The 22,258-nt window shown below is 64.4% G+C and overlaps 1 protein-coding gene across 1 annotated transcript in view; it reads left to right on the plus strand.

The window, feature by feature from the left end:
• The window catches only part of HMCN2 (hemicentin 2), a 122,271-nt gene that overhangs the window by 70,273 nt on the left and 29,740 nt on the right, over nt 1-22,258 (plus strand). Inside the window, exons 39-66 of the mRNA XM_079111791.1 lie at nt 125-282; nt 601-724; nt 1,825-2,000; nt 2,461-2,557; nt 2,714-2,833; nt 4,012-4,173; nt 4,578-4,859; nt 5,735-5,902; nt 6,813-6,926; nt 7,669-7,755; nt 8,972-9,145; nt 9,790-9,963; nt 10,079-10,192; nt 10,653-10,795; nt 11,092-11,242; nt 12,249-12,467; nt 13,573-13,686; nt 13,958-14,145; nt 14,494-14,590; nt 15,296-15,457; nt 15,600-15,713; nt 16,566-16,765; nt 17,296-17,377; nt 18,693-18,824; nt 19,544-19,687; nt 19,769-19,928; nt 20,009-20,133; nt 20,531-20,714. Of these exons, the coding sequence (XP_078967917.1) occupies nt 125-282; nt 601-724; nt 1,825-2,000; nt 2,461-2,557; nt 2,714-2,833; nt 4,012-4,173; nt 4,578-4,859; nt 5,735-5,902; nt 6,813-6,926; nt 7,669-7,755; nt 8,972-9,145; nt 9,790-9,963; nt 10,079-10,192; nt 10,653-10,795; nt 11,092-11,242; nt 12,249-12,467; nt 13,573-13,686; nt 13,958-14,145; nt 14,494-14,590; nt 15,296-15,457; nt 15,600-15,713; nt 16,566-16,765; nt 17,296-17,377; nt 18,693-18,824; nt 19,544-19,687; nt 19,769-19,928; nt 20,009-20,133; nt 20,531-20,714 (4,165 nt within the window). The remainder of the gene's footprint in view (nt 1-124; nt 283-600; nt 725-1,824; nt 2,001-2,460; nt 2,558-2,713; nt 2,834-4,011; nt 4,174-4,577; nt 4,860-5,734; nt 5,903-6,812; nt 6,927-7,668; nt 7,756-8,971; nt 9,146-9,789; nt 9,964-10,078; nt 10,193-10,652; nt 10,796-11,091; nt 11,243-12,248; nt 12,468-13,572; nt 13,687-13,957; nt 14,146-14,493; nt 14,591-15,295; nt 15,458-15,599; nt 15,714-16,565; nt 16,766-17,295; nt 17,378-18,692; nt 18,825-19,543; nt 19,688-19,768; nt 19,929-20,008; nt 20,134-20,530; nt 20,715-22,258) is intronic.

The raw sequence follows: 22,258 nt of genomic DNA on the forward strand, positions 1-22,258 counted from the left end.
GAGTGGCTGCCTGGTCACCAGGGCTGTCCCTGTGCTTTTGCTTGTGGCCGTGCGCTCCTGAGGGGCAGCTCTGTCTGGGCCACCTGCGGGAGGCTCAGCCTCTCCCCCCGCCCTTGTCCTGCAGTGCCTCCCAGGATCACACTGGCGCCCAGTCTGCCAGGCCCGGTGCTGCTCGGCCTCCCCGTTCGCCTGGCCTGTGACGCCACTGGTGTCCCCAGCCCCACACTGATATGGCTGAAGGATGGAAACCCTGTGTCCACTGCGGGGGCCCCTGGCCTCCAGGTCAGTAGGGCTGGGTGGCCCCAGATCACCCTCCTGGTCCCTGGGAACGCGGGGTGAGGGAGAAGCAGAGATGGCCCAGGACCAGGGGACTGGCCTGCACCAAGGGCTCACTAGCTGTGCAAGGTCACCGTATGGACAGTGTGGCTCTGAGGGCCCTTCAGGACTGACGTCTGTCCATGGCCAGCATGGGCTGGAGGCCGGGTGCGACTGGTGGCTTCCCTCCCATGCGAGGCCTCGGGGTCTGGACTGGGCTGTCTGGGGTGCCGGGCGGTGGGTATGAGCAGCACCGCTTCCTGCCGCGGGCTGCCCACGGCACAGGTCTTCCCCGGGGGCCGCGTCCTCGCCGTGGCCAGCACCCGCACCTCGGATTCCGGCAGCTACTCCTGCGTGGCCGTGAGCGCCGTGGGAGAAGACCGCAGGGACGTCGTCCTGCAAGTCCTCGGTGAGCCCCAGGCCGGGGTCGCGTGGTCCCGACCAGCAGCTCTAAGAGGTGGGGCGGGGGCGTCCCAGACACGTCGGGGGGCAGGGCGGCAGGAGGAGGGGTCCGGCCGGCACCACGGCTGCCTTCAGGGGCAGTCAGACCTGGGACCTGTGCTGAAGCGCGCGTGTCCCCACGGCGGGCAGGCGGGCAGGCCAGTGGCCCTGCACAGCCAGGAGCTGCAGGAGAGTTGTGGGAGGAGCCGAAGCGGCAGGAGGGGCAGCAGCTAGCCAGGAGGCCCGGCCTTCTCGCTGTCCCTGGTCCAGGGGAAGTGCCCACCCCTTCCAGAGGCCAGTGCAGGGCGCCGGGTGGCACCTGGGGTCCACGTCTGTGACCTCGAGCTGGTCACTCTGCTTCTGGGAGCCTCCGTCTCCTCATCTTAAACAGGGGCTCCCCCACCCTGAAGGTCATCTGGGGGCCAGGAGCTCACTGACCCATGGCGACCGTTGCTACTGCTTTTCGGTTTCCACAGACGGATTTTACGGGGTTTGGGACACGCAGGGTGGGGGGCTCCGTTCCAGCGCCTTCTTTACTGACGTCAAGGTCGGGGTGTTGTGCTCACGCCTCCCCCGGTCACTGCACCGGACTCCTCTGCAGGCCTCCCCAGCGAGCGGCGGGCAGCGCAGGGTCCCATCCCGCTCGGGCTTCAGGCCCAGCCCTGTGTCCCTACCTGCTGAGCTCCATTTTGACCTGCGGAGGAAAGGGTAGTTCTGGGACTCGCTTTGTAAATTTCCTAAAATACAAATAACATTGGATTTTTATGAATTGGAGGTCAGCACAGACTCATGTAAGAAGGGCTGCAGAGGCCTGGGCTCCCCGCCCCGTCCCCTGGGTGGCGTCTCCGTGGTCCAGGGCAGCGTGCCACACAGGACGTGGCTCGTTCCAGTCCAGGGGGGCCTCCCCCAGAAGCAGGACCCTGAGGCAGCGGAGGCTTGGCAGCCCCATCCCACGGCCACTCCCGCCCCTGACATCCCTGCCGGCCTTTGTCCCTGGTGGGCCGCCCGGCTCAGGGTCTGTCTGGCCGGCCCCACCCAGGCCTGAGGACGCCCCTCTTCACCTCCCAGTGCCCCCGCGCATCCTCGGGGAAGAGCAGAACGTGTCGGTGGTGGCCAACCAGTCGGTGGCCCTGGAGTGCCAGAGCCACGCCGTGCCCGCTCCGGTGCTGAGCTGGCGGAAGGACGGGAGGCCCCTGCGCCCCCGGCCAGGCGTCCGCCTCTCCGCAGACAAGGCCGTGCTGCAGGTGGGCAACTGCCCGGGACTGACCGGGCCTCTCCCCAGAGTGGGCTGGCGGGTGACTGGCTGCCGAGAGCGCTCCTGCGGCTCAGTGGGACCAGACCCCCAGGGGCAGGAACGGAGCCTGGGAGGACCTCCTGCCCCAGGGCCCCGCTACACCTTGGGCCTGACCCCTCCCAGCCTGAGCACGGCCTCCCTGTACCTTTCACGGCCACCTCGTCCTCCACCTTCTCTCTGGTCTCTCCTGTTGGACTTTCCACGGAGCCTGGGGCAGGTCAAGGCCTGCTGGGGTCTGAGCCCACCCCGGGCCCCTGTCAGCCCCCCAGGCCTGGCTTCCGGGAGCTTCCTGTGTAATGGGTGGGGGAGGTGCCAGGTGGGAGGTTGGGGCTCAGGAGGTCTAGTGGACTGTCCGGTGGCGACCCATCTCTGTGCTCCCCCGCCAACCCTCTGTCTTCCCTCTGGTCCAGGTGGACAGAGCGGAGCTGAGGGACGCCGGTCGCTATGCCTGTGAGGCTCTGAACCAGGCCGGCCGCTCGGAGAAGCACTTCAACCTGAACGTCTGGGGTGAGGGTCTGCAGTCCTCCCCCACCCGCCAGGCCTGGCACCGGGTCCCAGGGAAGCGGGGCGCCCGGGCAGGTCCCCCCAGGACGCGCCCGCTCCACCCTCTGCGCCTCCTGGGCCTCCTTGCCAGCCCCAGCTCACCCCTCTGCTCTGACCCAGTGGCTCCGGCGTTCCCCTCCAGCGAGCCCGGCACCCTGACCGTGACGGAGGGCCACCCCGCCAGGCTGTCCTGCGAGTGCCAGGGGGTGCCCCCCCCCAAGGTCTCCTGGAGGAAGGACGGTAGGTTGCGGCCCCTGCCTTGCCCACCCAGAGCCTGGGGGTGTCCCAGGCTGGGGAGGGAGCTGGCCATGGAGGTGGCGCTTCCCTGGCCCCAGCGCCGTCCCCCAGAGTGAGAGCAGGCGTGTGGCTCTGGGGTGCCTCCCCGTGGGGTCACCCCTGCCATCTGCTTTAGGCCTGCTCTCCTCCAAGAGTCGGTGGGCCCTGCAGGACTCTGTCTTGACCTTTGCTAAATCCCAAGTCCAGTGCCTGGTGCAAAATAGGTGCTCAGTAAATATTTGGAATGATTATGTTTGTGCAGCCCCTGGGAGCCTGGGACGCACCGTGGAAAAGCAGACTGTCCCTCCTCAGAGTGAGGCAGCCAGATAGTGAACATAAAGTGAGCCAGTGACCCGCCACCAGTCCCCGCTCTGACTCACATGCTGGCAGGGCCGTCCTACCCGCCCTGCCGAACACCCCTGGGAGCAAGGGTGGGCACTGCCAGCGGGGAGGCGGGTGCCAGACTCCAGGCAGGAGGGGCCGGCCGCCAGGACTTAGGGGCCCATGAGGTGGCAGGAGGTGTCTGCGTCCGGGAGCAGAGGGTGGCGCTGCAGGCCTCCTGACCTGTTGGACGGGCAGTGTGGATGGGAGTCGGGATGACGCAGGTCTGGGCCTCGCGGGGCCTGGGAGGCTCCAGGGCAGCTTGTGGGGAGGACCAGGGTTTGGGGCAGTGGATTTGGAGACAGCTGCTGGGCGCCCAGCGCGACATTGAGTGTCTGGAGCTCAAAGGCCAGTCTGGCTGGAATCAGTCTGGGAGCCGCTGAGGTGACCAGGAGGGGCAGAGAAGGGAGGAGGGAGGGCCCAGCTGGGCCTGGACCCTGTGGCCCGGGCGGAGGTTAAGCAGCGCCCCAGGTCCCACCCTCCCCTGCGGCAGGCTCTGCTTGCTGCCCGGCCCGTGCCTGGTCCCCCTCCTCGGGTCCCTGTGGAAGCTAGGCAGGCCCTGGTCCAGTCGTTTCCCTGGGCCCTGCTGAGGGCCAGGTCCTGGGGTGCCTCCAGTGTCCCTGGGGGACGAGAGGCAGGGCCTGCCACCCTGGGGGGCCGGCCTGGTGCCCCCGGGAGGTGTCGGGAAGACACTTGAGGATGGGCAGCCGCCGGGTGGCCTCCTGGGCGTGTGTCCCAGGCCCCTCTCTCACTGCCCGCAGGTCGTCCCCTGCCCGGGGAGGGGCCTGGCCCGGAGCAGGCGTCGGCCGTGGGGAGGCTGCTGTACCTGGGGCAGGCCCGGCGGGCGCAGGAGGGCACCTACACCTGCGAGTGCAGCAACCTGGCGGGCACCCGCGCCCAGGAGCAGCGGCTGGAGGTGCACGGTGAGCCAGGCCAGGCCCCGCCCTCCCGGTCGGCCTCCCTCGCCCCCACCTCAGCAGCCACTCCTCCTGCCCAGGCCTGTCGAAGTCAGCTGCTCAGCAGCTGGGAGAAGCCCTCCCCTGGCCAGTCCACGGCTGTCCAGAGGAGGAAGCCCATAGACCCTAGAGGGCTGTGCTGTGGGCTGGTTCCCAAGGGGCTGGCCAACAGGGTCCCCGGGACGGGAGAAGGGGCAGCAGGCATTTTCTCGCCCTGTTGTAGAGAAGGAAAGGGCCCAGAGAGGTGAGGTTAGCTGGCCAAGGTCACACAGCAGGAAGCATAGTGGAGAACACGGCCCTTGTGTCCCAGGCCGGGGCAGGTGCCGGGGGCCCCGACCCACCACGTTCCCAATGTGCTTCCCTCACCCCAGCGCCCCCTCAGATCGCTGGCCCCCGGCAGCCCCACGTGCAGGTCTCCGTGGTCCAGGGTGGCCAGGCCAGCCTGGAGTGCAATGCCACAGGGAACCCCCCGCCAACGGTGACTTGGGAGAGGGACAGCCAGCCCCTGGGAGCTGAGCCCGGCCTGCAGCTGCTGGACCAGGGCCACCGCCTGCGCGTGGAGCAGGCACGGGCTGCCCAGGCGGGACACTACAGCTGTGTGGCGGAGAACGCGGCAGGGAGGGCCGAGAGGAGGTTCACGCTCTCCGTGCTGGGTGAGGACCGGCCGCCATGGAGGAGGGCGGGAGGGCCTGAGGGGGACAGCAGGGCCAGTCCCTTCTCCTATGGCCCTTGGGCCTGCCCCTGGGCACCCCTTATCCTTCCTGGAGTAGGTCTCTGAGGAGGGTTGCTGGTGTGGTCATCGCTAAGCTGGGGGCAAGTCAGGACTGGGCCTGGCGCCCTGGGTCCCCTCCCCCTCCTCCCCCCTCCCCCTCCACTGCCTCCTCTTTCCTTCCGCCCTTCCTCATTTGCTGTTCCCTACTCTGTTCCTGGTGGTCTGTATTCTGCATGACTGGCATGTGGTGAGGGAGCTCAGGGCCCGGGAGACCCGGGGACCTGCACACTATGGTGGGGTCAGGGCATCCCCCAGAGGAGCTGGCCTTGGAGCTCAGTGGATGGCTGCCTGGGAGCTGGGCAGCTGCCAGGGCCAAGGGGCTGGAGCACCCCACTCAGCCCAGTCACCTACTGAGCGCCTACTGTATGCCTGGTGCACACTCAGGGCGGAGGCGGGAGGGGTGCAGGGGTGGGATTAGGGAGGACCCCCGCAGCCCAGTTACCTGGGTCCCTCCTGCCGGTGGAGGGGGCTTCCTTTATCAACAGACCCCCAAAGCTGCAGCGCTGCCGCTTTGCCTAGGGCGCGGATTCAGGGAAGTGCCAGGCCCAGCTGCGCCCGCCCTCCAGTGCTGGTCAGGCTCTGCGCCAGCGCCTCCCTCCCAAGGGCTGGGGAGATGCCCCAGAGCCAGCCCGTGGCCACCGCACAGTCCCTCCCAGCTCCATGGCTCCCATCCTGTCCCCTGGCGGGCGGCAGCTCAGGGTGGGGAGGTGCACACCGCCCGTCCACCCCTGAGCTCCACCCCTCCTCTGGACGCAGTGCCCCCAGAGCTTGTGGGAGACTCTGACCTGCTGACCAACGTCACTGCTGCCTTGCATGGCCCCTTGACGCTGCTCTGCGAGGCCACTGGAGTCCCGCCTCCAGCCGTGCGCTGGTTCCGAGAGGAGGAGCCCATTGAACCTGGGGAGGACACCTACCTTTTGGCAGGTAAGGCATCAGCCAGAGTTGTGTCCTGGTGATGAGATCTGGCCCCTGCCTCTGCCTCTGCTCACTACACGCCATGTCCTCCGACCCTGAGGTGGTCGGAATAACCATTCCAACTGTTGGTCCCCAAGACGTTGGTCAAGTGTGGTGCACAGGAAGAAAGGTTCAGATAAGTCTGTCTGCTCCCCTCCCAGAGACTGAACATTTGCACAGTAAAGGCTCTGATAAGTCCCGCAGCAAGGGAACAGGGGTCAAGTTTCTTGGTGACAAAACATCCCTTGGGCAGTAGCAAAGCTTTGGCAAAACTGAGACAAGCACTTCCTATGAATACTCAGCCTCCTCACAAATAGGTTTGTGATGGTTCCCACTGGGGAACAGATGGAGATTCCGAGGCCCAAGAGGCCATGTCCATCCAGATCTCTCAGGGACACCAGGACTCGTCCATCGCTCCAGGCAGCCCATGTGGGATTGTGCATGGCTTCCGGCACTTGGTCGGGGATGCCAGATGCACTGTGCAGACGGGAACTCAGACTGCATCTGGGCCCAGCACAAAGGAGCATGGTGATCGATTGGTGATGTCTGCCCTGGGTGCAGGATCCTGGGGATGGCATGTGTGTGCGGAGGGTGGACGCCCAGGACACCAGGACACGTGCTGTCACTGTGGTTCCCTACATTTGTGTCCCTTTGGCCTCTGCCCAGAGCCAGTGTTGGCCAGGGTGACAGCCCTGTCCTCTAGTCTGCTCTGGAGCATGTCTGCTGTCCAGCGGGCTCCATCCCGGGCTTCCCTCCTGGGCCTCAGTTCCCTGCCTGGGCACAGGACGTGGAGGGAGTCAGAGGCGTGGCCTTGAATCACAGTGCCTGTGGGCGGGCAGAGTCCACTCAGCTGTGCTGAGCCCACGGCCTCCCTCCCCAGGTGGCTGGATGCTGAGGAGGACCCAGGCCCAGGAACAGGACAGAGGCCGCTACTCCTGCCTGGCGAGCAACGAGGCTGGGGAGGCACGGAGGACCTTCAGCGTGGAGGTGCTGGGTACGTGGCGGCCTGTCCTCCCCGGCAAGTGGACCCTGCCCTCCCGTGGGGACTCCCAGGGGCAGGCGGGGAGGAGGGAGAGGCGGAGCCCTGCTCTCCTGTCTGTCTAGAGCGGGGTGTGGCCCATGGCAGAGCCCTTGCCTTGCGGGCGGCCCGGGCTCTAGCCCAGCTGGAACAGAGAGCCCCCTTCTGAGGCGGCCGTGGGACTTCCAGAGCGGAAGCAACTCGCCCCAAGTGAAGGGGGCACGTGTTCCTCGCTGCCACTTCCACTCAGAGGCTCTGAACTCCCCTCAGCCAGCCGCAAATGTGTATTAGCCTCCCTGCCCAGACATGAGGGGATGGGGCACCAAGAGAAGAGCCCTGGCCTCCGGCACAGTAAAGTCTCTGAGAAGTCCCGCAGCAAATGGAGGTTCTCTTGGCACTCACAGAACATCTGCAGGCAGGGACGGTTTCGGCAAAGCCGATACCAGCCCTTCCTCTGAATCCTCAGCCTCCTTACAAATTGGCTTGTGTGGGTCTCACTGGTGGACAAATGGGGATACTGAGACCCAAGAGGCCAGATCGTTCGTGGACTTGAGGACGCACTGAGGCCCAGACTCAGTGACCGGTCCATCATTCCAAGCAGCCCATGTGGGACTGCAGATTCCCAGCCGTGGCCCTGGGGTCTCGGCCTCCACCTCCGAGCCCTGCGGCCTGAGTGGACCAGCCCTGGTCTGCAGCTGTCTGTCTCCTGCTCCTGCAGTTCCTCCCAGCATTGAGAATGAGGGCCTGGAGGAGGTGGTCAGGGTCCCCGAGGGGCAGACGGCCCAGCTGACGTGCAATGCCACGGGTAAGGGCTGTGCCATGGGGGAGGGTGGGCAGCAGCCTGGGAGGGGAGGGGCCCGCCACCGGCCCTGCTGTCCTCACTCGGTCCCTCTGAACCTGGGCCCACGTCCCTGCTCCCTGTTCTCTGCGCTCGCTGTCTTCCTGCCCTACATGCTGCCCCCTCCTCCGGGCTGGCCCCGCAGACCCAGTGGGCTGCCTCCTCGGGCCCCACAGAGCCAGGGCCTCCCTACCTCAGCAGCCACCATGGGGGACCAGAGTGGCCTTGTGACATTTGAGCTTCTTGGGGACCCTGCTCCTTGTCACCATGGTTTCCCCAGTGTCTGCAAGAGTAGGCTCCCATTAATGCTTGTGGAATCAGGGATGGGTGGGTGGATTGATGGTTGCTTGAATAGATGAATAGACAAGGTGGGTGGGTAGGGAGGTGAATGGTGGATGGTGGGTGGGTGGTCAATGGATGCGTAGATGAACGGATGGTGGGTATGTGGATGGGTGGTCAATGGATGGGTAGATGGATACATGGACGGAGGGGTGGGTGGGTGGTCAATGAATGGGTGGATGGATGTATGGATGGATGGGTGGGCGGGGGGGTGGTCAATGGATGGGTGGATGCATGGATGGAGGGGTGGGTGGGTGGATGCATGGATGGAGGGGTGGATGGGTAGATGGATGCATGGATGGAGGGGTGGGCGGGGGGGTGGTCAATGGGTGGGTGGATGCATGGATGGAGGGGTGGGTGGGTGGTCAATGGATGGGTGGATGGATGGATGGAGGGGTGGGTGGGTGGTCAATGGGTGGGTGGATGGATGGATGGAGGGGTGGATGGGTAGATGGATGTATGGATGGATGGGTGGGCGGGGGGGTGGATGCATGGATGGAGGGGTGGATGGGTAGATGGATGCATGGATGGAGGGGTGGGTGGGTGGTCAATGGATGCATGGCGGGTGGGTGGGCGGGTTGTAGGTGAGTGAATAGAGGGGTGAGAGAATGAAGGAAAGAAAGGAATAACTTGTCGTTCCAACTTGTCCATCTGCCAGGCCATCCCTGCCCACCCCCGGGTAAGGAGAGGGCAGCCCATTCCAGAGGGAGGGCTCCAGGCCAGGCTGGGGTCTGCTGCTTCCTTGCTGCTTTTCGGCCTTTAGACCTGGATGGGAATCCATGTCCCTTGCCCTGTCTGGGAGCAGCCCCCAACCCCTGAGGCCAACCTCTCTGCCCTGCTGTAGGCCACCCGCCGCCCAAGGTCACGTGGTTCAAAGACGGCCGGCCCCTGGCTGATGGAGATGACAGAGCCGTCCTGTGGGTCCCTCAGGCCAACCTGTCCAGTGCTGGCCACTACTCCTGCGTGGCAGCCAACAGCATTGGGGAGAAGACCAAGCACTTTCAGCTTAGTGTCCTGGGTGAGCTTGGGGGCCCTGGGCCAGGGCGTCCTGGAGGGAATAACATAATAGCAGCGGTTTGCTTAACCATTTGTCGTGAGCCAGGCACTTGGCTAAGTCCTCACAACCACCCTGGAGGTGGGACAGGTCCCCACATCCCCAGGGAAGCTCCAGGCTCAGGCCAGGCCCACGCTGGTGAGCTCACACCAGGCCACCGTCCCTGAGGGCAGTGACCACCTGCTGCCTTGTTAGGCTGGAGGGGAAGATGGAGCCAAAGGAGGGGCCTGGCCAGCTTCAAAAATCTGCTTCGGGGTGGAAGGCAGACAATGAAGGGGGCGCCCCGCTCCCCGCTCTGGGAGGGGCAGGAGCCAGAAGCCCAGAGCCGAGATGGTTCCCTCCGCAGGTATTCCAGGGACCCAGGCAGCGTGAGGCGCTGCCAGGGGACCGAGGCGGAAACGTGCCACCTTCCTGGTGGGACACTCAGCTGGCCATTCTGGGCGCTGGACTCCAGGCCTCAGTTCCAGCCAGGCGCTTGTCTGAGCCTGTTTCCCATCCATGTGATGCAAATGACAGTGTCACAAAGCTAAGAACCACGACTCCAGGCCGTCCCCGTCCTTGGGCCCACGGCTGGGCATCTGTGCTCACAGGTCCCCTCCCACCCCTAGTGGCCCCTGCCATCCTGGGAGTGGCCGAGGACAGTGCGGACGAAGAGGTGACTGTGACCATCAGCAACCCCATTTCTCTGATCTGCGAGGCGCTGGCCTTCCCTTACCCCAACATCACCTGGATGAAGGATGGGGTCCCTTTTGAGCCCTCCAAGAACATCCAGCTGCTTCCAGGTGCCGCCCCGGGAGCAGGGAGTGAGGGGACAGGTGACGGCCCATGAGGCTGGGGCAGGAAGGAGCCATTGCGAGGTGCGGCTGCAGGGTGACCCCGGCTGCTGCCCCCAAGCAGGTACCCACGGGCTGCAGATCTTGAACGCTCAGAAGGAAGACGCCGGCCAGTACACCTGCGTGGTCACCAACGAAGTCGGGGAGGCCATGAAGAACTACCACGTGGAGGTCCTCAGTGAGTCTGGGTCGCAGGGACGCTGGCTAGACAGGCAGAGGGCTGCCCAGGAGCCCTGGCCCACCTGACACCCAGGGCACTTTCCTCTGGTGGTCGCCAGGTTGCTGTGGGGCCGGTCATTCCTCCTGTAGCACTGAGGACCCAGGAGGAGTGGGTTAGGACGTGGACCCCGGGGACCCCAGACCTCTGCCGTCCAGGCCTCCTGCAGAGGCATAGCCAGAGGCCCCTCAGCTTGAGACCTTCCGGAAGGACATCAGAAGCCGCCCCTTGCCTCAGACCTGTCCTGTCCTGTAACCATGGCAGACACGGCTCTGTCCCCAGAATGGTTGACCTCCAGGACCCCTGTTCCTCCACGCTCGCAGCCAGCCACCCCGAGCCCTGCTTCTGGGCTGCCCAGGACCAGGCTGAGCCCAGGGTCTCAGCGCCCCCTCCCACGCCCCGCACACTTGTGGTTTTCCAGTTCCCCCTTCCATCTCCAAAGACGACCCCGTGGGGGCGGTCAGCGTGAAGGAGGTGAAGACCAAGGTGAACAGCACGCTGACCCTGGAGTGTGAGTGCTGGGCCGTGCCCCCGCCCGCCATCAGCTGGTACAAGGATGGGCAGGTGAGTGCGCTGGGTGGGTGGCTTGGAATCTTCCAGAAAAGAGCCCAGGCACACACGGCCCATGTGCTTTAGTAAGAAATCCAGCTCCTGGCGGGGATGAATCAGGAGCACTAAACGCCGCTTTCCTACCCATTTGCCTCTCTCCCAATTTTAGTTTATATGGATTTGGTTTTACAAAGTTGCCAGGGTGTCTCTGCCCTGTTGTTCTGTGTTAAGATGGAAGTGCTCTCTCTCGCCTGCTGCTCTTGGCCCCTCATCGGCCTCATCTCCGTCTCCGTAACCCTTTGTCCTCCCAGCCCGTGGCCCCCGGCCATCGCCTCCACCTCCTGGGGGAGGGGCGACTGCTCCAGATCCAGCCCACTCAGGTCTCTGACTCCGGCCGGTACCTGTGCGTGGCCACCAACGTGGCTGGGGAGGATGAGCAGGACTTCCACGTGATCATCCAGGGTGCGCTGGCCCACGGGGCAGGAGCGGGTGGCAGTGGAAGGGGAGTGTCCGCCAGCGCGACCCCGGGGGCAGCAAGTGAGCCCCACCAGCAGCCCCAGGCAGCAGCGAGGAGCGGCCCACCCACCACGCTGGGGACGAGCCGCCTGGAGCCCGGGGCTCCTGCCCACGCAGGGCTGAGAGCAGAGCTAGACTTGATCTGTGGAGCCCAAACACTGTCTCATCCCTGCAGCTGCCCCTCCCTTGATTAGGAGACAGGAGGCTCTGGTCCCACTGTCCAGGGCGAGAGCGAGTCCAGTGCAGGGAGCTGGTACCTGCTGGGCGAGCGGTCAGGGTGCTGTGCTTCTGTGAAGCACGTGTGCTCTGGGGACAAAAGTGAAGGGAAAGGGGAAGGGAAGTAGGGAAGGAGAGAAGAGGGCAGGGGGCAGGGAAACGGGAAGACAGAGGAGCTGGGAGGCAAGAAAGTAGGGAGGCTGGGAGGCTGGGAGGCTGGGAGGCAGGGAGGCTGCTTGGGCGGTGGCCTGGCAGGAGGAGCACCCTGTTCTGTCTCTAGCCCATCTGGCCCCAAACCCCACACCCTGGCTCCATCATCAATGGGCTGCATGACCTGAGCTGTCACTGTGCACTTGGGCCTTAGTTTCATCCTTTGAAAATGAAGGTGACCAAAGCAGCAGACCTTGGGGGCTCACTTCTGGTCCCGAAAGCAGATGACCCTGTGCCTTTGAACCATCAAATAAATGCTGGCCTGAGCTTGGCATCTGGCTCCCTCCCCGGGCAGTATTTCCATGGCACAAGGAGTCTTTGAGCCCATTAGACTGGGCTCCACCGGGCACGAGCACGTCCAGTGCCCAGCATGAAGCAGCTGCTCGATAGCACCAGCTGGGGGGGGCAGTGGATTTAAGAAAGACCTTGACCCAAGGCAGTTCTGTGTCTCTGCAACTGGCGGGGGATCTCTGGGCAAGGTGCGGTCCCCGCAGGCTGTGTCCTAACGGCTTTGTCTCCCACCCAGTGCCCCCCATGTTCCAGAAGGTGGGTGAAGCCGATGCAGCCTTGGAGATCCTGTCCCGCGAGGAGGAGGCCCGGGGTGGGGTGCTGGAGTACCGGGAGATCGTGGAGAGCCAGCCGGCCTACCTGTACTGTGACACCAATGCCATCCCGCCTCCGGAGCTCACCTGGTACAGGGAGGACCAGCCCCTCTCGGCCGAAGATGGTGTCTCTGTGCTGCAAGGTAGGCGGGGCCTCTTGGAGAAGAGGGTGCTTTGGGCTGTCCCGTGTGCGGCCTGCTGTGTGACCTGGAACGAGGCGTGGGAGCTTGCCGGACCCCGGTTGCAGTGCGTGACTGACTGCCGTCGACACCGGGTTTTAGCACAGAGCTTCCCGCCCTGGGCTGTGCCCGCCTCTGGCTTCTGGATGTGTAATGGCCCAAAATGATCAGTGGAAGTGCCCCCACCCCATGGTCCCCTTACCTAAGATCTCCCCTGAGCTCAAGCCCCCCCAGCCTTGAGGAGGTGCTTGCTGGGCTCACAGCTCATGAGAATTTTTTTCTTTTTACCACTTCAAATACTCGTTTAAGGTTATTTGATTTTTAAGTGGGCTTTTTATTTTGTAATCTCTGTTCTGGACGACTTTGAATTTAAAGTCCCAGGGGTGGAACTTTGAGACCCCGGCCCCCTGGGACAGTCACCCGGCTCCCCTGGGTGGGCCAGGAGCCCACTGGCACTCAAGGGACGTGTCCCTGTTGCTTGTGGCGAGGAGACTGGACAGCTCCCAGTTTAGCATGTGCGCCGTGTCCTACCGGGTCTGGGCCAGCGGTGGCTGGTGTGGCATGTGGTGAGTCACACAGCCACCCGTGAGCAAGTCACTCCAGCTGTGCACTTTGGCCCTTGCAAAGGAAGGAGGCCTCCGCAGGCTCTGGGAGAGGCGATGCTCACTCAGAGCCCCTGGTTCCTGATGGAAAGCCCAGGACCAACCCCTGAACCTGACCTCTGACCTCTGACCTGGACACCAGCTCCAAATCCTGGTGCTCCCTGGGCTCAGTCACGCTGGTCCTCCATGCACATCCTGGCCAGAGGTTAATCCCTCCACACTCGGGAGGGGTCAGCTCAGCATGGCCAAGGCCTGAGCCTGTGTCCACTGCCCTCCTGCTGGCCGCTGTTGGGCAGCCTGTCTTGCTGTCCCGGGTGGAATGACAGCAGCCCCACAGAGCCAGTGCCCCGGGGGCTGGCACCCAGCGAGCCGTTAGCTCCTTTGACTTGATTCTCTCTGTTTCACAGATGAGGCTCTTGGGTGCGGGCTCCTGCCCCAGCCCAGGCCTCTCTCCCGTGTCCCTGCAGGAGGCCGGATCCTGCAGATACCCCTGGTGCGGGCAGAGGATGCCGGGAGGTACTCCTGCAAGGCCTCCAACGAGGTGGGCGAGGACTGGCTGCACTACCAGCTGCTGGTGCTGAGTGAGTGCCCAGGCCTACGGGTCCCGTCTCGGGGTCGCAGGCTGCACGGGGTCTCCCTCTGCAGGGGCCAAGGTTGATCCCACGAGCCAGGCAGAAATGGGTTCAGACTGAGCTGGTCACTTCCCCTCCGCCTTCTCTGCTCCCCGGCTTCCTTAGCCACAGCCGGCCTGAGGGTGTGGGCAGGGCGCGGGAGCCCTGCAGCACCCACCTCGCCCCCAGGACCCCTGGGCCCAGAGCCTGGCTGCTCCTCACCCTCTTCTCCCCCACCCAGCCCCACCTGTGATCTTGGGCGACACAGAGGAGCTGGTGGAGGAGGTGACCGTCAACGCCAGCAGCAGCATCAGCCTGCAGTGCCCGGCCCTGGGCAACCCCCCACCCACCCTCTCGTGGCTCCAGAACGGACTGCCTTTCTCCCCCAGTCCACGGCTGCAGGTCCTGGAGGATGGACACGTCTTGAAGGTGGGGACAGGCCCACCAGGCTGAAGGTGTCCCATAGGAACTGAGGGAGCACTCTCTGCCCCTGGCCTCCAGACCGGGGCTGCCTGGGGTCCCTGGAGGCTGGTGCAACCCCCAGTAGCCTTCCAGGTCCAGTTTGCTACAGAGAAGGGCCAGCACCAACCTTGTGCCCCCAGAAATAGCGTCACATGGAGCCCTAGAGGCAGGGGCCTCCTAGGGGTCCTCCTGGTCTCCATGAGCCACCTGCTGCTGCCACAGGGCAGGAGGGAGGGGGTCTCGAAGGAGCTTGGGGTGGGGTGGAGGCTGAGGGGCCTCTGGCTCCCAGCAGAGCCGTCTGGCTGTGGCCCACAGGTCTCCACGGCAGAGGTGGCCGATGCTGCCAGCTACATGTGTGTGGCTCAGAATCAGGCGGGCTCCGCGGAGAAGCTCTTCACCCTCAGGGTCCAAGGTGAGTGGCTGCACAGGTAGCGGCTGCACAGGTGGCGCCTGCCAGTCCTTCATCCCCCCAGGGGCCTCTGGACCTGCTGTCAGCGTTCAGGACTCCCAGTCTGACACCAGCCACGTCTGGGACAGAGAGCGTTTGGGAGACCCTGATCCCTACTGGGTCACCCCCAGAGGGTTATAAGAAACTTTGCAGGCAGCCAGGGCATGGCTCTTCCCAGGCCTTGCAGCACCATTTTTGGGCACCTGCTGTGTACTTGGCATGGAGCTGAGTGCTTTCCCTGGCTCCACTCCTTCAGCAGAGCTGGGGTGAGCCTGACCTGGAAAGAGGGGCCGCGAGGGGCCAGGGCTCCCCCCAAGTGGCACCCTTCCCTTCTCTATTCTCCTCCTGAGATCGGATGTGGAGACAAGTGTGGCCTCAGGGATGGGGGGCAGTGCTGGGCACTCAAGGTCATGCGCTCAAGGCTAAACAGACATTTGACTCTGCCACTGGAAGCTGTGTGGCTTGGGGAGAGTGACTGTCCCTCGCTGACCGCCAGGCCTCGGTGTGCTCATGTTACAGTAGCTAGGACCCTCGTAGCAGCCGTTTCTGCACAGGCCGTTTGAAAACGCACTGAGCTGAAGCCCCAGGAACTTGGGAACTTGCTGGCCCTCTGCCCCCTGTCCCTGTGCATTCTCATGTCCGTCTTTATCCCGGTGGCCCTGGGGACAGTCCCACCACGAATCACAGGCCAGAACTCGGAGCAGGTCACCGCCATCCTCAACAGCAGCGTCTCCCTCCCCTGTGAAGTCCAAGCGCACCCGAGCCCTGAGGTCACATGGTACAAGGACGGCCAGGCCCTCTCCCTGGGGGAAGACGCTTTCCTCCTGCCTGGTGGGTAAACCGAGGCTGTGGGTCCAGCCTGAGACTGGCGGGGTGGGAGGGGGAGCTGATTTCCAAGCCTGGGCAGGCTGTGGGGCTGGGAGGGGTCCAGGACGGGGGAGAGTCTCTGGCATGAGCCCTGGCTGCCCTGCAGGCACCCACACGCTGCAGCTGGCGCGGGCACAGCCATCGGATGCAGGGACGTACCTGTGTGAAGCCCTCAATGCTGCCGGCCGCGATCAGAGGGCAGTGCAGCTCAGCGTGCTGGGTAGGCCCTGTCCCCACAGCCTCTCCTACTCCTTCATCAGCCCACGTCCCTGGGCAGCAGAGCCAGCAGAGGGGCAGCTGGCTCTGTCCGAGGCTGGGCCCCCGTCCTTCCAAAGGGATAGAGTCCAGGTGGCACCGGCTAGAGTGGGGGTTAGGCCATCGTCTAGAGAGCTGGATGCACTGGGGTTTGAAACTCAGCTGCACTTCACTTGCTCTGTGGCCTTGGGCAAGTTGCTCCGCCTCTCTGAGCCCCAGAGTTCTCATATGTAAAGTGCCCATTGTGTGAGGATGAGATGATGACTTAGCCCAGGGTGAGGCCCTTCCCAGCCTGCTCTCTGATCTCAAGAGGGATTTTGGGCGTGGGGCCTGTTAGGCTCCTTATCCTGAGAATCCTCTTGGGGGAAGCTGGCCCACGGGGTCATGAGCCAGGGCTCATTGGAAGGTTCCCCGCAGCCCTGGGGCTGGTTCCTCGGTTTGCCTGTGCTCACCGCTGTGTGCGGGGGTGGGGCTTCTGCATTCCTTAGCCAAGGTGGGGGGGCTGTTTGGGACCCCTGGAGGCCTTTGCCCCAGCTGGCTTCCCTTGGAGGAGAGAGCCTAGGAGGGCTGTCTGTTTCCTCCCACCCCCACCTCGGAGGCTGAGGCCCAGAGAGGGCCAGGGTTTTTCTCTGGCCACCCAGCAGGTCCTGGGTACTGCTCTGGGTTCTCTTCCTCCAGCTCCCCTGGGTCTGCACCAGCTACCAGGGTTGAGTCCACTGTGTGACCTCTGGGCCTCCATAGGCCACTCCTCTGTGGCGGGGCCCGGGAGGACTTAGGGAAGACCACAGTGCCTCACTGGGCCGCCTCCTGTCCTCAGTCCCACCGACCTTTAGGGCTCCCGGGGGCCCCCAGGAGACCGTCCTGGTGCAGGCTGGGGACAAGGCTGTCCTAGGCTGTGAGACAGACTCGCTTCCTGAACCGGCCGTGACCTGGTACAAGGACCAGCAGCCCCTGGCCCTGACACAGCGGACCCAGGTTCTGCAGAGTGGACAGAGGCTGGAGGTCCTGGCCTCGCAGGTGAGCGGCCGTGGAATGTCACCTCCAGCGCGAGAGGCCTGGGGGGACCTGGCTGGCAGGGACATGGCGGGGTGGGCTACTGCCTCCGAGACCCCCGCAGCCCAGACGGAGCAACAGAGTCTCCCTGCGACCTGGGGAGGCCGGGCTCCCGGGAGTCAGGCCCCAGCCGGCCCTCCCTGCCGCCCGCCTCTGCCTCCCCGGCTCGGCCTCTCCACACCCTCTGCTGGCCTCTGCAGCCCAGCAGTCCGCCCACTCCCTTCCTTTCGGGGAGGGTCAGGCACCCTCAGGTGTCTGCTGTGTGGCTCTCCCTCCCCTGGAAACAGCCCTAGGCTCCTCCTGCCCAGCTGCAGCCTCGCAGGGAGGGTGGGGCCCGTGCTGAGCTCTGGGGGAGACCAGAGGCCCGGGTCCTCCTGCTCCCCGGCAGGACTTGTGTTTTGGGGTGTCCCTGCCCTGGAGGATTCAGAGGCGTTTTCAGGGAGCCCGGGTCCTCCCCCGCTGCCCAGCATCACCGTGTGCCCGTCCTGTCTCAGGTGTCGGACAAGGGTGTGTACAGCTGTAAAGTCAGGAACGCAGCTGGGGAGGCCACGCGGACCTTCGTCCTCACTGTCCAGGGTAAGTAGGGCCCAGCCTGGCCAGCACGGCGGAGCCCCCGCAGCAGCAGGCTGCCAAGGATGGGGACAGTGGCTGGAAGGAGGCAGCGTGGCCAGGTGCCAGGTGCCAAAGACCAGGATCAGCAGGATCCGAATAGGACCCGCCAGTGACCCGCTCTGTGGGCTTAACGGAGTGACTGCCCCTCAGGCCTGCCTTCTGTCAAAGGGTCTGAGAACAACACCTGCTGCTGGTGCTGGACACATCTGATGGGCTGTGAGGTGCTGGCCACCTGGCACTGGGATGGGAGACCACACCCTTGGGAGGCCTGGGCCCTGTCCCCTCCTGTTCCCAAGCGGAACGTAGAGGGCAGGCATCTGATGGGACTTGTTGCTCAGGCTGAGGTGACAGGAGCTGTCCAAGCTGTCTGGGGAGCATGGCCAGGTTTTCTTGGGGTCAGCTACACCTCAGAGTGCGGATTTGGCTGTTAACCAGGGAGCCCCAGCTAGAGGGGACTAAACGAGCCGGGAGTTCGCCTCTCTCGCAGTCCTGGGGGGCGTGTCTGTGCCAGGGCCACTGGCTCCCCTCTCCTTTGGGGACCCAGGTTCCTTCCACCTGTCAGGCCCGCGCCTCTCAGGGTGCAGCTGATGCGGGGACACTGCATCCTGTCCCTGCCTGCAGGAAGCAGGGAAGAGGGCCAGTGTGTGCTGGGCTGCTGTCCACTGCAGGCCCAAGGTACTGGGAAGGTAGTTTCTCCTCGCTCACCAGGCACTTAGCAGGGGTCTACTCTGCACAGCGGCAAGAACAGGTCGGGGGTGGGCGCACCAGCTTCTGCCTTAGATGCCAAATCCAGCAGCCTAACAGCCGGGCGAGCAGAGGGTGCGTCCAGTCTGAGCCATACTGAATATGAATACCATCCTTGAAAATGGCTTATGCCAGGCGTGCTGCTCCACCTCCCTCTACGAGCCGTGGGCAGCAGGGCTTCTGTACTGAGGGCAAGGTGCCTGTGCTTCACCCGTGATGCCTTCTTGGGTGCCCGACTGTATCCTGGCCCAACAGGAGCATGCTGGGATGGATTAGTAATGTCTGTCCTGGCATAGGTGAAGGGCTGCTGGTATGTGAGCGAACCCTGCCTGTGCTCTGCTTTTTCAATGCTTTGAAATAACCAGCAGCTTCTTCTTGTTCCATTTGTGAATAAAGTGACCCCTCCCTACATTATGCAGAGTGAAAATGTGAGCTCCTAACTACAGGGATGCGGGTTCCAGGCCCTCCATTGGCCTGGGAGGAAGGAGCGGAGGAAGGGTCTCCGGATTCTGATGTTCTGGCTTCTTCCCTGCAGTGCCACCAAAGTTTGAGAACCCCAGGATGGAGACAGTAAGCCAGGTGGCTGGCAGCCCCCTGGTTCTGGTCTGCGACGTGTCGGGGGTCCCTGCGCCCACCGTTACTTGGCTGAGGGACAGGATGCCAGTGGGTGAGTGGAACTGGCCTCTTATCTTCTTGCAGCAGTGACCAGGAGGACACGAGGAAGCTGGTGGCTGCGGGCGTTCTTACTTGTCAGTTCAGACTGGCAGCGTGCGGAGGTCCCTCCCCAGTGTCCTTAACATCACTGGCCCTCGCACCCCAAACACCCAGAACTGCCCCTGTCAGGGTTTGGCAGGCCCCTGGCCCCCAGGCCCTTCGTTGGTCCCCGGCAGACAGAAGATGTGCCTTCCGCCAGGTGCAGGGCGAGGGCTGGAGAGGTTGCCAGGCGCTCTGGAGCTCCAGGTCGGACCCAGGGCGTTGCTCAGGGCATTTTGTGCTGAAAAGCCAGCTGAACAGATGAGGACGGGGTCCAGTGGGCCACTGGGCAGCAGCCAGAGAGGGCTCCGGGATGGAGGTGCAGAAGTGCATCTAGAGAGGAGGAAAGAGGATGAGTTCCTCACTAGCAAGAGCCCTGGGGGCCCAGGTGACCCATGTGGGTCAGTGAGAGGCTGCTGCGCATGCTCAGAAGCCTGGGAGGTGAGGGGCAGCATGGGTGGGAAGTGAGGGCTGGGTGGCGGCAGGTCCTGGACGCTGGAGTCCCTTGGAGAGAGATGTCCCTGTGCAAGGAGAGAACAGCAGTCAGGAGGGCAGGGAGCTGGGCGCATGCAAAGCAGCCCTGCCCCCACCGGCCTGCTTCCCTGTGGCACTCAGAGGCCCCTCGTCCCACAGAGAGTGACCTGGAGCACGGTGTGGTCTCTCGGGGTGGCCGCCTCCAGCTGAGTCGCCTGCAGCTGGCCCACGCCGGCACCTACACCTGTGTGGCGGAGAACGCCCAGGCCGAGGCCCGCAAGGACTTCGTGGTGGCCGTGCTGGGTAGGCTGCGCCCACCACCCACCCCTACACCCCCACGGCAGCCCCTGCTGCTGCCCGGGTCTCACCCCGCCCCTGTCGCAGTGGCCCCCCGGGTCAGGGGCTCGGGCACCGCGCAGGAGCACAGCGCGCTGGAGGAGCAGGAGGTGCGGCTGGACTGCGAGGTCGAGGGGCAGCCGCCGCCCGAGGTGACCTGGCTGAAGGATGGCCGCCCTCTGGGCCAGGGTGTGGGCCCCCACCTCCGGTAAGGCCCGCCGGCCCCCCACCCCGTGCAGCAGGGCCCCTGCCCCTGGCACCTGCCCTCGGCAATCGCTCCCCACGCAGGTTCTACCTGGACGGCGGCTCCCTGGTGCTGAAGGGCCTCAGGGCCTCGGACTCGGGCGCCTACACCTGCCTGGCCCACAACCCGGCCGGGGAGGATGCCAGGCTGCACACCGTGAACGTGCTGGGTAGGCGCTGGGCTGAGGAGGGGCGGCCCAGGTTCCGGGCACAGCAGCCCGGCCAACACAGGGCCTCTGGGGACAGCTGGAGGGGACACGAGGGCCAGGCGGGGAGACTGGGTTCGAGTCCCACTCTGACCTTCCTGGGCCTTCAGGCCTCATCCTCAAACCGTAGTGTAGGTCCTCCAGCCCTGGGGCAGCAGGGCCCGGGGAGAAGGGGCGAGGAGGGCCGGGCCGCTGCGCACCACAGTGGCCTCATTCCATGGGGTGCATGAGGCTCTGGGGACCCCCAAACACAGCTGTTGCTGGTGGCGGCAGCGCAGGTCTGGTGCTGGGCCCACTGGGGCTGCCCGGGAGCCTCCTGTCCCCGGCTGCCCTCACCTGCCTTTCCTCTACCCTCCCCCAGTTCCGCCCACCATTGATCAGGGAGCAGGCAGCCCAGGGACCCTGGTGAGCAGGCCTGGGGAGCTGGTGACCATGGCCTGCCCTGTCCGGGGCTCTCCGCCTGTCCACGTGAGCTGGCTCAAGGATGGCCTGCCCCTCCCGCTGTCCCAGCGCACCCACCTCCACAGCTCGGGCCGCACGCTCAGGTAGGGGACAGGCTCCAGCCACTGACCAGCCGGCCACTGGCCTCAGACGCACTCTCCAGGCAGCTTGGTTTGAAATCCTCCGCACAGGTCTTAGAATAAGAACAGTAGCAACATAGAGAAGTTTAACAGTGAGGAGAGAGCAGACCCCACCCCAAACGGAGCTCTGCAAAGGAAAGGGCCTCTGCCATCAGGCACCGTGACATGCTGGGGGCAGCACAGAGCGGCCACTAGCGCCTCATCCCATCTGACAGCCTGGCCACTGCAGGAAATTGGGGAGGGCTTCCTGGAAGAAGGTGCCTGAGCAAATTCATGCATCCAGCAACCCCAGGAACTGCTGACCATTCCAGGCCCCTGATAGAACAGTGGGCAAGACGAAGTCCGTGTCGCTGCATCCCTTGTCCCAGGCAGGTGTAGAAAATCGACATACATAAGTGACATACCACCAGCAGTGAGTGCTCTGGGGAGGCACGGCAGGGCAGGCGGGGCAGGGCTGAGGAGGGCGCTGTCTGTTTTAGGGTGGCCGGGTCGGTGCTTGGGACGGGAGAGGATGTGCAGGCAGAGGGGACCCCAGTGTGGGAGCTCCTGTGTGCTCCAGGAGCAGTGGGTGCAAGTGTCCGTCCACAGAGACTCTTGGGCCATGACGTGGGTCTCTAGGTCCTCCCAGCTTCGGTGTGGACAGCAGGCTGGGGGCCGAGGGCAGAGTCGGGAAGGCAGAGGGGTCACCGTGCGACCCTGGGTCAGAGCTGTGGCGGTGGAGGAGGGCCCTAGCAGGGACAGGTCACTGGGGGGATTCTGGAAGGTAACGCAGCTCGTGTGCCGCGTCTCAGGCCTGGGTCGGCTGGCAGCATCTCTGAAGAGGCTGAGGAAGGGAGGTGGGGAAGGAGAAGCAGGGTTGCCTAAGATGCTTTGAAGCCGGCTCCTAGGCCCCTGGGTACTCAGGGTGGTGCCCGCCCGGGCGGGCTGTTGGCCCGCTGGTCTTTCGGGCGTGTGTTCTGTGCAGACTGATGCTCCTGAGGAGCCTTTGGTGAAGTCACTGTCAGGTGGTGGCGAGTAGAGCCCTTCCTCATGACCCCCAGCTTCATTTGCTTGTTCTGTGGTTAGCACTTGACCAAAGTGACTCCATTTTGATCCTGACAACTTTATCAGCTGAGAGGTTCTCAGGTGTCCAGGGACGATGCTGGCAGCTCTGGCTCTCCCACCCTGGAGTTCAGGGAGGTAGACACTTGGGGACTGTCAGAACAGGGTCGTGTTGGACACTGACTGCAACTGGCCCAGAGCAAGTGTGGACTGCACCCACCACTTGGGTCAGGAGAGGCCCCAAGGACCCAGGGAAGGGAGAAGATCCAGGATCACGGGCCTGAAGACCCGTTTCGGGAGGGACACCAACCGGACAGCAGGAGCGAGGCCAGAATTGGAGGCTGGCTTTGGCCTCGTGGCCGTCTCTGAGCTGTGACAAGAGAAGCTTGGGGGAGAGGTGGCGGTGGAGGGAGGCTCATGGGAAAGTGGGGGACAGAAGGTGGAGCCAGGGAGTGGAGACGGCCCGG

This window comes from Sciurus vulgaris (assembly GCF_902686455.1).
Source record: "Sciurus vulgaris genome assembly, chromosome: 15".
NCBI lineage: Eukaryota > Metazoa > Chordata > Mammalia > Rodentia > Sciuridae > Sciurus > Sciurus vulgaris.